We start from the raw sequence: 19,144 nt of genomic DNA, 5'->3' as shown, positions 1-19,144 counted from the left end.
TTATGCCACTGGTTTGACGTGTTTGAAATGTTCAGTAAGTGATCGGTTAGTGAAATAATTTCGACGGTTACTGATGTTTAAAGTTTAGCTAAGACAAAGCTACCTAATCAAATACATTTGATATCGCGATGTCACAATTTGATTTTTCCTCACATAATAAAGATAAAAACAATAGTAATAAAAACCCTTACTCGTACTGGGCTCCTAACTAACTAACAACCTAATTCTTACAGACTAGTTGCTCTGACCAACTGAGTTTCGATTTCTTACGCGAAAGAAGTCTGTTATATTAAGAGGCATGCTTTTCATTAGCAAAACTGTTCGAAGTAATACGAACATGGCTTAAGAACAGAGACGGAACTGAATTACCACTCGATTGACCTTGAGGGCAAATCACCAAAGCGTAGCTATAAACGTAAGTTCAGCATGCATTTCTCTGGAGTTGTGTTCAGTATTCCTATCTGCCAGTCATGCTTGTTCGTAGGAGTAATATGTTACAAACCTAACCTTTCGATAGAGCACAATGACAGAGAATCAGAGGAAAGGAATTCTTGCCATTGTGAACGTGGGATACCACCATGTGCAATAAAACTGACGCGTCTCCTTGAAGTGATATTTCATCGAAAATAACTCGTTTTCCTTTATATAGTCTATCCGAAGTTTTTGAGGGTTTCGAAATGAGGAAATGTTACTGACAAACAAGGACGCATTTAGGGGTTGGTCCAAGGGGTCCGGACCTCCTCTGAAACCCCAACGTTTCTGTAAATTTAGCCTAATTTTGGGGATTATCTTTTAAAATTTTATTATAATTTATCCTAATATTGAAGTCGGACCCCTCCCGAAATAAATTACTGCATACGTGTCTCTGACAATTTTCAATATATTCGTTAAATAATAAAGTAAAATAACTAAATTAGGAGCATAAAGCTTTAACACGGGCTAACTTTTGTCCACTGCCAATATTGCTAGAAGGGATATTAATAGCAAAAACTGCTAGTCAATGCTAAACCTTGGAAAGTCATCCCGAACAACAAGTCTATTATTGAGAACTACATATGAAACATGTTATTAAAACTTATCCAGCTTTTATCTGGTATGAAAGTATTATATACACCAAAATGCACTCTCCTAAAATGTGTATCTAAACATTGCTCTACGTATCTACGAAGCAGTGAAAATTTTTTATCGAAATATGTGAGCAGGAAACTCGAACAGCCAGCCATTTTATTTAAACCCTAATCAACCCTGTAACCGTACGTTAACGTGAGGACAAAGCTTGGTCCATTGGTGAATTGTTTGAAGAATAAAATCTCAATGTTCGTAGGTTCGAATCTATCCAGTCACCACATTTTATTCTTATGTGTAAAGATGATATAAGAAAAAATGTATAACCGTTAAGACAAAACTTCAACCAAGTCTGAAGAGAACAATACTAAAATAGTAACACAATGACGTCAACCAAAAACTATTTCATGTAGCGTTTGGACGAAATTACAGCTGTTAACAATTGCAGAAATAAAAACAGGCTGATAGCTGTAATGCAGTCTTGACTTCTGAATGCATTTACTTCCTGTAAACTTCCGTCTCGTCATTGGTATGCCGTTAATCATTGTAAAACCTTTCAATTGGAAGTGAAATGACACAAACTAAAACAGTTTTAAATCAATAAATGTCTATGTGTAAAAGTAGGTGTCTTTTATCTGTAGTTCTGAGTTCCTTTTACTTTGAAGTGACAAATGAGAGAAGAAAGTATGGTGTTCGAAAAAAAATCAAATTTGAGATTTCAACGAATTTACACGTATTATAGCCGCTAACACCGAAAAAGTTATTTTTCGAAACATGTCTATCTGTTCGTCCGTCCGTTCGCTACACTTTTCTGTGCACTCGCCTAGAGGCCATACCGTTCAACTTATCTGCACCAAATTTTAGTTTAAGATTTTCATAGTATTTCCTATAGTTTTTTTATTTCCCTCCTACTCCCAATACAAGGGTAGTTTGTAGTTTCCTGTACGATGAAAATAGAAAAAAGATATTTTCTCATAACTGGCTCTAACGATCTGTTTTCTTTCTTTTTTTATAAATCAATATTTAATTAGCAACCCTATTTTGTGGTATAAGGTATTTATCTGAGAAAAGTCTACAAGGGGTAGTTTATACTTAGGGGTGAGTTTTTTCTCAGTGATTTTCTCAAAATGGACTCAAATGTTTTCGTTCATATTTCATAAATAAAGATTTCATTAATAACTTATCAATATGGCATAACTCGTTTGTCCTAAAAAATGCGAGGGGTAGTTTATTATTGGTTGAGTGTTGTCTCGGCGATTTTCTCAAAAACGACTCAAAAGAGTTTATTCATATTTCAAAAATAAATATTTCGTTAATAACCGAACAATATGGCAAAACTCGTTTGTCCTGAAAAAATATGCGAGGGGTAGTTTACTCTTGGGGGTGTTTTTCCTCCACGGTTTTCTCAAAAATGAGTCAAGCAATTTTGTTCGTACTCAGAAATAAATATTTCATTAAAAACCTAGTAATATGGAATAACTCGCTTACCCTGAAAGAATCCTCAAGAGATAGTTTATTCGGGGAGTTATTTTTCCCTCACGATTTTCTCAAAAATTACTCGGACAATTTTATTGATAATTCATAAATAAGTATTTCATTAATAACCCTATATTTTAGTATAAGTCATTTCTATGAAAAACAATTACAACGGATAGTTTATTTTTGGGGTCAAGGTTATTTCCCCGACAATTTTCTCGAACGACAGGCGATTTTGTTCAAATTTCGCAAATAAATATTTCATTAATAACCAAAAGTATATCTTAACTCATTGTTCGAAACAATTCACAAGAGGTAGGTTACTCCTGACGTGTTCTTTCTGAACAACTTTCCCAAAGTGACTCATTTGATTTTTTTCATATTTCATAAACAATGATTGCATTAATTGGTCTATTATATGTCTAATGAAAATGTGCTCAAAGTGTGAGTTAGTTTTGTAGTGTGGATTTTCTTCAATCGAAGTTTTTTATTCGATAATCTGACATTCGATGTATTTGAATAATACGATAATTTTATTCGTATTATCCAAATACACACTTCAGTAACAACTGCGGCCTAACACAGTTAAGAAATTGAATTGAAAAAGTTTAGTGCGGTGGCCCTGTAATTGAATATTTTTTGAGAAACTCCCTAGCTTTTTGTGGTAAACTCAGGCTTTTCTTTTTCGAGCGACAAAAGAGAGAAGAAAATATAGTGATTGTGAAAATAATATCAAATTCAGATTTCAACGGATTTACATGTTTCATGGCGTCTACATACCGAAAATGTGACTTTTCGACACCCGTCCTTCCGGTCCGTCTGTTCGGCACACTTTTATATGCACTCGCCTAGAGGCCATGTTCAACTTATCTACACCAAATTTTAAACTTAGGGTTTACTTAGTATTCTTACAGGAGCTTTTCCATTTTTTCCTACCACCTAAAATAAGTGTGGTTTACAAACAGCCGAAAATCGAAAAACGCTATTTTCTCAATAACAATTTTGTTTATTTTTCATTAATCAATATTTAATTAACAACCGTATATTGCAGTATCAGATATTTCTCTTAGAAAAATTTACGAGGGGTAGTTTATTCTTGGAGGTGACTTTTTCTCGACGATTTTCTCAGAAAAGACCCTGGCGAATTTTGTACACACTTCATAAATAAATATTTGACCTTACAACATAGTATAAGTCAATTGACCTGAAAAATGTATGAGTAGTAGTTTATTCTTAGACTTGAATTTATTCCCAGTGAGCTTCTCAAACACGACCAGTTGGCAACCCTGTATCTCGACAACGAAGCTGAATTCGAAAACTGCAAGAGGACTATTTGTCTCCTTTTGATGTCACGAATCACCTCCCGAAGTTTGTGGACATCTTTCAGGTTCACCCTTAATGAAGCTTCTTTTCGAAAAGTTAACTATTAACTTTAGGCATTGTTTATCTTTTTTTAAATCACAAATGTCGTTATTAATTTTAAGGCAGAGAACTACTTCTGAGAGAATAGATCTTGAAAAATAATTTTAAAACTTAGACTTTTGTTTTCGAGACATTCCAGACAAGACGAGACATTTTACAAGCTATCTCGTGTCCAAAACATTTGCCTCGTATTATCTTGGATGTCACAAAGCGCGTCTTGTCTCTTTCTCGAGACATGTCTTATCTCGTGCGCATTCGTTAACACTTGGAAAGGATTATCTTTCTACTCAAAGCATTGTTTTTATAATGGTTGCATATTTATGATAAGTGCTGTCCACTTAAATTACAGTCCTTTCAGTTGAATTAATTTTTATTATTATTATTATTGAAATTGCAATATCTAGTTTAACGTTGGACGATTATGCACCTACGCTAAGGGAGAATGATGATGAATGAAATGGTGAAATGAAGAAAGTGGGAGGAAAATGGAAAATCTCAAGAAAACACATACCCATGCACACGGTATTTGTCCACCTCAAATTTCACTTGGCACGAAGTGGAATCGAGCCACGGACCCCCTGCACCAAAGGTCCCTGCAATGCTTTATTATTATTATTATTATTATTATTATTATTATTAATAATAATAATAATAATAATAATTGAAGCGAGCTTAACGAGTTTCAACCGTACGACTCAACCAACGTTTGGGTGCCTGTTCGTTCGTCTGCTCCTCTCATAAAAGACCTTTCATTTTAATGAAACTAGTAAGTGCCTTCTTTTAGCTCTGCGAAGTAACTATTGCTTGGAATATGAATCTGCAAAACATAAGAGGTAAAATTAACCAAATGGTGCAAGTTTCCACTTTATATACAAAACAATTTTGCAATATCAACTACGTGAATCTTATCCCATAAAGAAGCCGAAACCCCTACACCGAAGAGCCCTCCGAGATTCGATCATTGTCCACACGGACTGAAATTGTCATTTGAAGCCAAGACTTTAATATGAAGCCAATAATTTCTTTAAAATAGACGGAAAATTCGGAAGTTATAAGCATTTTCATATTTTTGCCTTTTCCCATAAGGGAGCCGTAGCCCCCTATACTGAAGAGCCCCCCCCCCCCGGAGATTTGATCATTGTCCACTCGGACTAAATTTGTCATTTGGAACCAATACTTTAATACGAAGCAAAATATTTCTTTAAAATAGACGAAAAATTCGAAAGTTATAAACATGTTAATAATTTTGCCTTTTCTCATAAGGGGGCCGTATTAGCCTACACTGAAGAGCCCCATGAGATTTGATCATTGACCACTCGAACTGAAATTCTCATTTGAAACCAAAACTTTAATATGAAGCCAAAAATTAAACTTTTACATCAATTTAAACTGACTGGGTTCCGGTTCCCCCCACTATTGTTTAGTTTAGTTAAGTGGTAATTTGTGACAGCTTCACATCATCAAAAGAATGTTTCACTTCCCCTCCCCACCCCCAGGAGTTCGTGCTGGATCCACCACTGGAATCAATAGACACTCTTCCTATTCTTTTTGTCACCCTTGATTGTGTAGGGGCTCCCTCATACAAATAAAGAAGCGGTAATATTACAATCAAGGGGCGCTATATATTAGGTATTTTTTTTAGTTACCTACCCCTAACCGCACAGGGCCATCTTTCGTAGAATAAAAAATATTACGTGATATTCCAATCATGAAAGGGGAGAGGATGCTGTAAATATATTTCTTATTCATTTTGTCTGTCCTGCTTATCAAAAATTACTTTCTGTTGGAAGGGTACTGAAATGAGAGGGGCAAAATAAAAAGTCGTACCCCCTCTTACATGGTTGCTCAAATAAGTACTAAAGAAAGCATTTTAAACTAAGATATTTAAGATTTAAACTAGGAAACTAAGATATCCTTACATTATGTAAGGATGACATATTCAGGATTATTATTTTTATTTCTATTTTTATTATTATTATTATTATTATTATTATTATTATTATTATTATTATTATTATTATTATTATTATTATTATTATTATTATTATTATTATTATTATTTGAATGTTTTTGGAGCACCGAAATTTTGTGAGACGAACAATGATATGTAGAGGTTTAAGATGGGTGGTCATAGAGGAGGAAAAACCAGGATTTTTCTCTGTCTGACTCTCTAACGTAAAGATTATGTGCTGAAGGTAAGAAGCATCATCATTCTACAATAGGTAGTTTTTACGTAGAATATCAATTACTTGAGCTCTCCTCCTTCGGTCTACTTACCTTATGTAGTAAATTCAAAACAATTTCAATTCAATACAAATACATTGTAAAACTTTTCCGTAATTAAACATCTAGGGAAAATTAAACATTTAATAGGGACATCTGTTATCAAAATATCCAGACAAGTAGATAGAAGACTATCTAGTGAGAAATATTGTGAAACTTTATAAAATTCTCCAAATTAGAATTAACATTTACTGGGAAACATTCGTTATGCGCCAGCGAGCATATGGTGAGCAGTGAGCACAGGGGAAATAATTACGAAACTGTTTGCAAACAAAATTAGGGACGCTAATGCAAGTGCGACAACGGCATTTTTTCTTTTTTTGGTATCGTCATGAGTTTTACACATACGTTACAATTTGATTCTTTCCCACATGAAAAAATAAATAAAATAACCGTAGTGTAGTGATAAAAATGACAACGGCACTTCCATGGGATCGAACCCGCTACCTTCAGCATACAGACTCGTTGCTTTAAATAACTGAACTATTTGTTTTTTTACGTGAACTGAGCCTGTTCCGGTAAAGACGATATTTCATTACGATCGTCCTACCAATTCGTCCTTTTCCATAGATAATTTCCACTATTTGCTCTATCTTTATGTTAATACTTAGCATATATTCATATATTTGGAGTTTGCAGATAATGCATATAATAAGACATACTAGAAATATTTCGTTAAAAGTTTAGTTTGTAGATTTAATCCACATTTCTCTCAATGACATAGATGTCGCTGCTTCGTGTTGAAATGCAGAATTCCCTCGTGTTCTTGAAAATTTCCCACTTTAGCAGAGTTGGTAATTCTCGAGATTTCTGTCGATTTAATGTTTTTTGCTTCTAATTTATTTATTTTAAGCTAATATCTAACACAAATATTAAAAACGGGTTTGTTATTAACCTGTCCTGCTGGGGAAACCTTCCGAAATTTCGAACATATAAAGAAAACGGAGATATTTTCAAAAAACTTCAAAATAAAGAGACGCGTCATTTATTTTGCTCATGGTAGTACATACTGTTAGACTTCAGTTTTTCGTTCTCTTTACGCAAAAAGGAGAGCTGTTCTTTTGGTTTATGCCCCTCACTCTCCACAGAACTAACTGAAAATAACATAAGCAAAGAGTTATTTTTTGTTTCAGTCACAATAGTTATTTCATTTGGTTGTACCCCAATGTCTGATTTGTTTTTAGTTTAAACACCTAACTTCAGTACATTTAATTCTTTCATTATTTACATCAACAGGTTCCGTATGGTAATGGTAAGTTTAGTGAAGGCACATCTTGTTTAAACTTTTTCTTGAGTAGAATATTTAGAAGCTCACATTTTAAATTATGTCCATAAACTTCGGGAATAAAATGATCGGAATAGACGCTGGCGTTTTCAACTTTAAAGATGTCTTTCCGACAGCATTTCTTTTGCCAAACTTTCCGCAAGAAATCCGAGGGAAATACATGATAAATAACTCTGGAACCCGTAGTATTTCTTCTATATGCTTATAGGCTAACACGAGCACTACAGTAATTGATGTTTTCTTAATACAGGAAAGCAAGAAACAAGCAAGGGTGAATGACAGGAACCTTGGGCGAAAGCTGTTTCTGCTCCCGCCGTGACGTCACAATTTTACTGCATCTTCGGTTTCCAAAGAAGGGTAGTTATAGGGTCGACGGACCTTGGTTGTGCCTCCATAGAGGAAACACCTTGGCATATTTTTTCCTCATTGGTAGCAACACGGTCGCAGTTATGCCGGTTAGGCTAAAGGAGACGGTGATGATGAGAGATGAGTGAAATGGTGGAATGAAGAAAGTGGGAGGAAACGGGAGAACCCCGAGAAAACCCACGAGCACAGTGTTTGTCCACCACAAAGTTCACACGGCGCGAGCTGGGATCGAATCAGGGACCCCAAGAACCGGAGGTGAACGCTCTACCACTGAGCCACCGCGCCCCCAGCAACACGGTCGCATTACTAGGTGAAAGTCAGATGGTGCGAGGGTGTTTCCTCTCGACGTTTCTCCCATTGTGCGCTTGTTTCAATGGAGGCACAACCAATCCCTGTTTCCATGTCAAATTTTGCAGATGACCCCCGTTGTAGATATTTACGATACGCCACTGGTGTCGCTACTATTTTTATTGACGTCTACACACATGATTTGGTAGTTCAATTGTTTGTTTGACGGCTCTATGTGCATTATTAGCTGAGATAAAGGCCTACTACGGGTAGTCAGATACAAGTCTGCAACAACGCCTCTAGCGGCTAAATGGGAAAGAATATGACAAAGTTTGTCCTCTAAAAGTTGCATGACAAAAAAAATGAAATGAAATCTTCGAGTTTTACGTCCCACGATTATGCCGGTTAGGCTAAAGGAGACGGTGAAGATGAGAAATGAATGAAATGGTGGAATGAAGAAAGTGGGAGGAAACGGGAGAACCCCGGGAAAATCCACGCACACGGTGTTTGTCCACCATAAAGTTCACTTGGCGAAGTTGCATGACAGTGGCGTAACTAAAGGTTTGGTGGGGGCCTCCCCGCAGACAGCGTGGAATGGGGCCCCTTCTCTACGTCCAACTTCACGATTTGGGGGCCCTCCGCAATGCGGGGTCTGCGGAGCCCTTATGTACGCCTCTGTTGCACGACATTTAATGTCCTTTCGAACGATTCCAACAGTTATACCATTTCCATTGCAAATTTTGAAGTTGCCCCCCGTTGGAAGTATTCACGAGACGCCACTGGTTTCGCTACTATTTTTATTGCATTCTACACATACGATTTGGTAATGCAATTTTTTTTTTTTTGAAGGCTCTATTTGCAGTATTAGCAGCGATATAGGCCTGGTACGTTTTCATTGAATCACCCGGTATATATATATATATATATATATATATATATATATATATATATATATATATATATATATATATATATATATATGTGTGTGTGTGTGTGTGTGTGTGTGTGTGTGTGTGTGTGTGTTTATTTGCTACTTTTAATAAGTCCAGGTAAACTGTATAAACCTGATTTTTTTTTTTTTTTTTCAAGAAAACAAAAAGTGCATTTTTGTTTGATCTGTTTGGGCCAAATATTACAATATTTTTGTTTGTTGGTTGCTTTTCTTTGGTTGGTTTTCTGTTCCCAAAATGTTATTTCATTATGTTAAATGTTATGTCAGAGATGATGAATATTCGAAATTTTTAAAACTCGGAACAAATAATTATGTGTTTCACTTTTATTCTATTTGTTTGCCTTTTGATGATTAGACTCATATTTCTTCCTGTTTGTATTTGGGGAAAATACAACTTTAGAGACTGAAACAGAAAGACTGTACTCAGAATTGTTTGGTTTGGATGAATTCGTATTTTAAAAAAAAAAAAGAAAAAAAACAAATGAACTACTTATTAGACTTGAAAGTCACTCCGAATAACATGTTATGTTCTGTAAACTTAAAAGTTTTGAGGAGGATAATTCTGGCTCCAAGTATCTCCTCTAAATTGGCCTTCTAAATTCTAATATGAAGCCATCGCTTTATTAATTCTCATGTTACCGTACTATCTTCATTTTCATAACAAATTGAGCGTTAATATGTAACTCAGTGCATAAAATAAGGTATAAAGGCGAAAAAAGTGTCGCCTAGTGAAGTCATACTGCGGGCAAATCGACTTCGTGTATGAGAAAATTTTCACTTTTTTTTTTTTCAAAAGAGTATGTACAATTACCCATAAAAGTGTACTTTCGGGGGGGCATGAAGAAATGCACGACAGGAATATATGTATTGGAAATTTACACGTGATTTGAAAAAGGTTTGCTCAATAACGATAATGCTACAAGTGATGAAGAAGATGACTCATCTCATTCTGGCTTGGAACCTCTTCCCCAAAGAGGTGCTGTCAACTCTCTTGTCCCCACTAAAAGGTGTTGGTCCGCAATAAGGACAGAAATGGTATTGAGTTGTAAAGAAATTGTTTCTAAAAGATTTCATGATGAGCAACAAGGCATTCTGAATTCAATAAATGCACTTATTTTGGCAAGAAGCGTGAATGAAGTGGTTCAAGCAGCACACTCTCAAGTTGAAAATTTATTTGGAAAAATTGCAGTTTGTTCTTTGACAGACGATATTGTAAGTTTATTTACTGCTGAAAAACTTCATGTTTCTTTGAATTTCAGTAACTCCATGGCAAAATTATACGACTGTTTAAAGGTGTCCAGACTGCACTCTGTATTTTCAAAATTGGTGCAGTCTTATATTTGTTTGACCCCACATAACGCTGGGCCCGAGAGAGCAGTATCAGTTCATACGATATTGAAAACAATGACCAATCGAGTTATTCAAGGGAAGCTCTTAATTCAAGAATGCATAATGCTCTTCATGGTGTTGGAACAGTTGGAATGACCAAAGTCAATGATCTCACTGCAATTAGTCAACTATTCAGAGAACTTCACTTAGTAATTACAAAATGAGATTATGTTGACTAAAATTGAATATTGAAGATATATTTAACTTTCTGTATGCAAGTTGATGCTTTTTGAATTTTACACCATGTTATTATTACTTTCTGCACTAAAAGTGAGTTAGTGATCACGCACTTGATGGGCAAAACAAATTATACGTCATTACTCCGCGTTCTGGTGTGATAGTAATCAACAGAGCGGAGGCTATAAAGAAAATTAACCCTCCGATGTCATTTTACTAGCATTGAGAAGCTGAATAACGTTATCTGAACACCTTATTTTCAGATTACAACGATATATTCAATTACTGAAGAAGTCATCATTCAATGTCGCTAAATTTATAATAGATATTTATATATAAAATAGATAGGTAAAATATATATTTATTCTGACTGCCTTACAAAGTTTAAAAGTGAAATTACGAAAAATATGTTATTGCTAAGCAGAACAACTCAATACTGAGCGGCATATATAATAGTCAGTGTTGCCACACTTGGTACAATTGTACCAAATTCAGCCCTTTTTGTCATTCATCGGCCCGTTGGTACCACGCTGGCATTTTCAGCTCCTTTTGTGAACAAGTTGGCACAATTCTACCAATTCAGTATCATTTAACACATAGTTGGTGTTATAATACTTAAAGTTATTAATAATGTGCTGTGATGTCTTTCATAAAAGGGCCTAGATTCTGGACCGGTTTTTACTTTTTTTTTTTTTTTTTTTTTTTTTTTTTTTTTTTTTTTTACAAATGTCAGTTTACTTACCTTACATTCTTCTTGCAGTCTATTATCCTCCTTCGGTCGTGAAAAGCGAGAATAAGTTCCATAATTTATATTTTAATATTTTATTATAACGTACTGTTTACACACGGAGATGATTGATTTGTTTCTCGTTTTATATATTTTTCATCCATAATATCGTTTTGATTTATTGCCCACCTTGAAATAAAAGCGCGTTTGGTTTCCTTGCAATACATACCGAAGATGATGACTGTTTTCCCTTTTAATTTGTGCCCTCTGTTATACTTCCTACTTGCGAGAAAAGTTTCATCTACTTCCACGGTTATTCGGGGTCCACCTATTTGGATGTTTTTAAAAAGTAATTTTTGAAAAGAGCACTTTCTTGATTTGGACTCTTGGAAGAGCGGGAGAGTGTTCTAAAACTTTACCTCCTTTAGTTTCATTCATAGAGTCATTCATTACACTGGTATAAAATAATGAGTTCAGCCCTTTTTGTTTTAATTTGGTACTATTTTTCAACCCACTCCAGAGCTAGGGCAGTGGCAACACGATAACAGTTCAAACTTCCTATATTTAAGAATAGTACTTGCATGTGTTGTAGCTTCGCCTCCCGCCCCTGGTTTAAAGAAATCCATAAAGCTTATATAATATTTTTTCATTGCATTATGTAAATAAAAACATGCAATCTTACCTCCTTCTTTCAGTGTAGGCAATTCTTCCTTCACAAGCTCAAAATCACTCAATTTAGGCTCTCCGTCAAATTTGTGTTTCAATATGAATCGTCTTGAATTGACCATGTTGTTGCTTCCAAGGTGAAACGAAACAATGGACAAAAAAAGAAAAGTGAGACAACAATCAATCTTAAATTATAATGATAATGGACTATCTCTGTTATAAATTTTTAGTAGTTGTTGAAAATTTCATTCTACACAATGAACTAAGATAACTCGAGGTTAATAAGAAACACCAGGTCAAGGGTCAACGGCGCCGATTTCTCTGTAACTTTGGGGAGGGGGGATTCATAAAAATACATACAACAATACATATAACAATAAAAATACATACAAAAATTCATATTCATAAAAATACATGGGGGCCCACATGAGCTTTAGGAGGATCGGGCCCCCGGCCTCCCAGGATTGGCGCCCTTGTCAAGGGCCAGATTTAAGCCGATTAAGCCGCGCTAGAAAGTAATCCACTCTCGGTTGTAAAATATACGCGTATTTGGCCCCCCTAGAAGAAGTTTTTCTAATTCTTGGGCCCCCTCTTTCCATCTTTCTCTTACTCTTTATGGGCCCCGGAGCCTGTGGGCCCTCCTGCACGGCAAGGTCTGCGGGGCCGTTAGTTATGCCCCTGAGCCCATTCAATACATAAATTAATTAAGAAGACAATATTGACAAATCTGAAAGCCATACGAATAAATATTATTTCTAGGGTCCCTAATAGTAGACATTTTTTACTGAAGTGGGCCCGTGACTCATTTTTGTTTTATTTACCTTTTGTGTGCCGTTTGTTTATGAAATGTAGTGAACCTGTTTGATGCTTCATTTATAATTTTATGTTCGTATCATATATAGAGTAAGAAAATTTTGTCTTAAAATGGGCCCCCTCGAATGGTGATCATCTCTGGGGGGAAGTTGCCCCCTCCAAGTTACAGTCCTGCTTGTAGCCTTACATGTGTGCCATTTTATATATATATATATATATATATATATATATATATATATATATATATATATATATATATATATATATATATATAGGGTGATTCAGAAGGAATGTCACATATTTTGTGAGGTGATTCTATATGTAAAAATAAACCGAAAAAGTCCTATAAACATGTGAGCGATTTTCAATCGTTACGGAACTGAAGCGGGTTGAAGTCTATACACATCCATAAATGATGAAGACAAGTGTGAATATGACTTACTGAAATGCTGTGTAGGCGCTGTGGTGGATAGAATAATGGTGGGACAGATGACTGATCCATCCTACAAGAGGTGTGGAAGATCTCCAACAGATGGCAACACTGTGACGTCACACCGAGGCAATAGCTGCAAGGGTACCCAGTATGCAATCGTAGATTAGATCAGTGAGCAGTCGTGAGGCCGTGTACATGTTGTGCTTAAGTGTTGTTTAATTGAGCAAGTCCATTGTGTCCATGAATACCAACATGCCACATACGTCCACCCGTGCAGAATACGCAGACATGTTTGTTTAGGGCTGTGACAGAATACCAGAGATATTTCTCTGATTGACGAACCCTCTGTGCCAGTGTATTTCCCAGGGTTTTTTAAACATTACATGAATCCAGAACACTACCCAGTTTACACGTAATATCAGAACGTGATGCCGTCCAGTCAGTTGAGGAAAGGGGAGACATTATTGCAGCAATGGTACAATAGAGTCGCATCACCAATACACGGTGCATTAGCCGTTAGCTTGATATTCCACTAATACGAGTTGGGTATGGTTGACTCTTGACTGTATACAGAGACGTCGTGTAATACACTTTATTTACATATGAGGCTACATTTACACGCAATGGTATCGTGAACACCCACAATTCTCATACATGGGAGATGGAGAACCCACATGACACTAGGTAAACAAGACTTCAAGTTAGGTTCTCAGAGAACGTCTGGTGTGGTATGATTGATGACCTGGTGATAGGGCCTGTGGTCCTGCTAAATCGCATGACAGCCGCAACATACGCACATTTCCTGATAGAAGACCTACCTGCAATTTTGAAAGATGTGACATTACAGCAACGACGGCAAATGTACCTGTAACATGATGGAACACCGATTCATTGTACCAGACAAGTATCCCAGTATCTGAATAATACATTTCCTCAACGGTGGATTGGCTGTGGCGGACCTATTAACTGGCCTCCCAGGTTACCAGATCTAACCCCCATTACACTTCTGTTTATGGGGCTGGTTAAAGAGGGATGTGCACGCTACGAAGGTGGATACATGTGAAGAACCTGTCGCTCGCATCACTGACGCTATTGGCCGTATTAAAGCCCGCCGAGATGATGATCGATGTGCAATACAACACACCCTCCAACGCGTTGACAAGTGCATTGAGATGGATGGGGACTTTCTGAACACCTCTTGTAAGATAGATCAGTCATCTGTCCACCACAGCATCTACACAACATTTCGGTAAGCAATATTTACACTGTCTTCATTATCATTCATGGATGTGTGAAGTCTTCAATCCGCTCCAGTTCCGTAACGATCGAGAATCGGATACATGTTCATAGGACTTTTTCGGTTTATTTTCACATGTAGAATAACCTCACAAATTATGTGACGTCCCTCCTGAATCACCCGTCCGGGGGGCACTCTCAGAACTCCGGGGGGCAGTACCCCCCAAAAAAACGGGTCTAGAAGAAACGCTGCAGAACAGTACAAGAAAGATTGTGCATTGAAAATAGAATCACGACTTTCAAGAATCTGACTAAACAAAGAAATTTCACATCTTTCCAAAAATTAATTGAAGCTAGCGTATGCAAACTTCTACCATTTCAACCAATATGTATTTTTAAAATCTATCTGTCTGTTCCTCAGCAACTTTCTTAAAAATAAATTATCCGATTTTAATGAAACTTGGGTTGTGTTTACCTTCCCGTTAGTGCTTAAATTGAAATAATAACATACTAACTGGACCTGTGCTGTCTACATAATACATCGTTCTAATATGAACATGAATCTCCTTCCCACTTCCTTACTATAGAAAAGTATCTGTATATGAGCCTTCACAGACACAAGTGAAGGACAGCTACAGCAGTTATTTCCTTAAAATATCAATTCTATATTCATTTTTGTATCCTCGTAAGCAAAAGTGCCTTCACATCGTGTCTTGCCACACAAGGTGCCTGCAGAGTATATTACCATGATTTACTCATTTGGAGTGCAGATTGCATAGGAATCTGTGATAAAGTTTTTATGTTGACTAGAGAAATAAGTTAACTGTCGACTGACAGCTGTTTGTATATCTTGTCATTGTAAATATTTTAAATATAACAACCTAGCATTACAAGTTCCAGTACTTTAATTCTTGCGTTATTGCAGAGCGGTTCTATTTAGCTTACGTTAGCGGTAGAATGTTAGATTTACAATCAAACGTTTGTCGCTTTAAATCCTGTTCAGGATATATAATTTAAAAAAAAAAAAAAATCTTGAAGAGAAATGTATCCATGTTTTCTTTCATCTCACAATTCTAGACAGAGATATTAGAATTCTCAAATAATTATTAAGTATACGAAAAAGATAGAGAAGTGGTTACACTACTGTATTGACAATTTTAATTATATTTGCGCTCTTCTAGGATGTTTTTTAAAAGTTACGATTTTTAGATCTTTTCCCTCTTTTATCGGTCTTGTAAATCGAGTATAATTGTTTACGAGTAGTGAACCAAATAAATCTTACAGACGTTATATGTCTTTCATTCTTTTTTCTCTACGTCATCCTTGAAGATGAATATTTCGAAAAATACACTGCTGAGGCATTTTTTTAAAAAAAAATATACAGTCACCGATACGTGACATGGTGCTTGGCTAAACGAATCAGACAAGAAATCAGGGAACTAAGAACCCGAATCTCTTCAGATATGATATTGCACTAAGGCTGCAAATCTGAATCTCACTTAATTCTCGATAGACTTTCTTCTTAATTCTGGAGTTAACATAAAAAAAATATCTATCACAGATTCCTATGCAACTGCACTTTGAACAAGAAAATCGTAGTCACGGGAACTAAGAACCCGAATCTCTTCAGAGATGATAGTGCACTAAGGCTGCAAATCTGAACCTCACTTAATTCTCGATAGACTTTCTTCTTAATTGTGGAGTTAACATAAAAAAAAATATCTATCACAGATTCCTATGCAACTGCACTTTGAACAAGAAAATCGTAGTCACATACTCTGTAGGCACCACATAGCTTGTATTATATGGCAATGCGCAATGTCAAATCACTTTTGATTACAAGGATACTTGAAAAACAAGAAAAATTCCTCTGATTTTTTGCATCTTAAATGTTCGGAGCATAGATGGCATTTTATCCTGTTCTACGAGCAAACAAAAGTACTTTCAAATCATAAACGCTACATATTGTTGAAGGATATACACAAGACTACAAATTTTGCAAATCTCTCGTACGGATTCAAAAGACCACTAAAACGCTGAATAATAAGGGCACTTTTTTAAAAATTTGAATAAGAACTGGCAAATCTACACAAAATTTTGAAAGTGGTAATTTTCTTTATTTTGTGGTTTCTCGGATTTCGTTATTGAAAGTTTGGTCACGAAGATATAAACGTAATTAGTCACAACACATAAACTTAACATTTTAATATATAGACTAGTTTTTTTTATTTTTTTATTTTTTTACAAATTTTGGTTTTAGTAGGGTAATAGGTCGTATCTTTCCTTGCGACACTGAATAGATTCCAGAAAACCGATTATCGCTAGTTTCTGGTTTGAATATAGGGTTGACGCAGGTGAGATATTCTTTGGGTGCTAAATCTATATTTAAAAAAAAAAAAAACTGCTTCTTGCTAGCTCTGATTGTGTTTGTAATATGATATAAGTTCATGACGTCATAATTGTTGGGCACTTAAATTTATACACTATTTTTTCATAAAATCTTGGAAACAATTATGTATTAGTTCATATCATAGGTTTTGCACTTACTATCTAGCTCACTTTCTAACTTTTTTATGTTCTTCATTGTCCTTAAGTTACTAAAATTAGGAGAATTGGGGCTGATTGTGAGTATAGAGAAAATATTTAACTATAAACGGAGTTATTATACTGAAAGTATCTAATGCAATTTTTCTTTATTCAAAATTAACAAAACATGTCTTAATATATATTTTTAACTTTCACTTATTCGTGCGTTATTATTTTAATTAATGATAATAAACATTTCAAGATTTTTGTGTGTTGGTAATTTAGTAAAGTTTTTCCTGACTTTGTGATTTATTCTTGTTTACCTAGCATCAATTCTAGTAAAAACAGAGAAGTGGAGAATATCCATGTAAATATGTACTAGAGTAAATAATCTACTTTAGATGTTCTAGCATTTAAAATTCTCTGCGTTCGTTTCTGATGTGCTGGTGTTGAGGATATAACGTAGTCTAATTTATTTGTATAGCAATTCATCTGTTTTAGTTTAACGCCTCATGATTATGCTCCCATGATTATCTCGAGTCTAAGGGAGATGGTTATTATGATAATGAACGCAATGGTGGAATGAAGAAAGTGGGAGGAAACGGTGTGTGTCCACCACAAAGCCTATTTGACGCGAGCTGCCTTCGAGCCAAAGACCGCACGCAGCACAGCTAGGCACTCTTCCACAGACCACCGCAGCTCTCATAACAGTTCATAAAACGACAACTGATAAAGAACAGCGGATTTGTAAGCATGAAAATACAGGAATGAAAGCATGCCGATAACGAAAGCAGTTTCGTTTAATTAAAACAGAATATTACTGCAAATCTAGCTTTAAAAACTAATTAGAAGCAATAAAAGGAAAAGAGTTTAACATTCTGACTTACAATCTTAAATTAAACGTGGTTATCCTTCTGAACTTGAACAAAGCTTCTACTATCTTCATTTTGAAGAAGAGCTGCAACTGCCAAGGACATCTCGTATCCTGTTAGATAGCATGATTTTTTCCGCTGTAGATAAATACATATAAAATGAAAACCAAAAATCAAGAATCACCGTACCTGTAAGATGTGTATTCCAGTTATGCTTAACAGAACTTTACAACAACACTATACTAGGCAGGTGGTAACTGAATGGTCTGGCTCAAAAGGTACTGACTGACAGGCGTTTCATTCTACTGACGATTATATTATATTGATGATGAAGATAATAAAACTAGAAGATGAAGTGCAAAAAAAAAAATTAAGAAGAAAAATGTCAGAATGAGTTGGCAATTCTTAGCCAGCATGACTTGAAAAGAACACTATGCCGTACTACAAAAGTCGTCGTGACTATCATTGAAACTTCCGCTTTCTGCGCGATAAATAATTAGTGTAGCCAACTAGTCAGACACATATTACAGTGCAGCATATACATAAATATTGTTAACATAAGTGCATTTTCCCCACTTTTCTTTTAGTTTTGTTATATAGGACATAAATGAAAATAGATTATTTACTAAATGAATGAGGGGGGAGGAGAGCAAGAAAATAAATCAATATATTGAACGAGATGCAAGTAATAAATAGCTGTATTTAAGAAATAATTATATTTATATGTGGACTGCAACAGTTTATGAAAGGGAATACGATTTTCTTCAGTCTACACCAGTGGTCCTCAACCTTTTTTCACTGAAGACACACTTCATTGAACGTACAGAACATCGCGACACACTTGTTTGATATTATTATTATTATTATTATTATTATTATTATTATTATTATTATTATTATTATTATTACTAATAATAATAATAATAATATCTAATATAAAATAGAGTTTGTTTGTGTGTTTGTCTGTCTATCTTTCTGCGGCCTGGGGATCAGACAAGTTGACCGAGAGTTACCAAATTTTGGTCACGGATACCTTGATCGAAGCCCCAGACCAAGGCGAAGCGTGTTTCCAAACGTGTTTTGAAATACTATACGCTATGTATTACAACTCAATAGACCCGTTCACCCGCTTCAAACAGCGATTTTACTGTTATTTCGGCTAATCCGA

The 19,144-nt window shown here is 35.4% G+C and overlaps 1 protein-coding gene across 2 annotated transcripts in view; it reads right to left on the bottom strand.

Moving 5' to 3' along the window:
- LOC145693125 (prostaglandin reductase 1-like) overlaps window positions 1-18,391 on the bottom strand; it is a 61,540-nt gene extending 43,149 nt beyond the window's left edge. Inside the window, exons 1-2 of one of the 2 annotated variants that reach the window (XM_081768849.1) lie at window positions 18,166-18,391; window positions 12,113-12,225 (exon numbers count right to left, since the gene is read on the bottom strand). In XM_081768849.1, coding sequence (XP_081624975.1) covers window positions 12,113-12,218 — 106 coding nt within the window. In that variant the 5' untranslated portion in view covers window positions 12,219-12,225; window positions 18,166-18,391. Of the gene's footprint in view, window positions 1-12,112; window positions 12,226-17,991; window positions 18,087-18,165 lie in introns of those variants that run through there. The other variant, XM_081768848.1, reaches the window with a different exon arrangement.
- Between the last annotated feature and the right edge of the window lie 753 nt (window positions 18,392-19,144).

Source organism: Thermobia domestica, chromosome 8, assembly GCF_964235325.1.
Source record: "Thermobia domestica chromosome 8, izTheDome1.hap1.1, whole genome shotgun sequence".
Classification (NCBI taxonomy): Eukaryota; Metazoa; Arthropoda; class Insecta; order Zygentoma; family Lepismatidae; genus Thermobia; species Thermobia domestica.
Note: the sequence above shows the minus strand (reverse complement) of the source record. Positions and strands in the feature narration are given on the sequence as shown.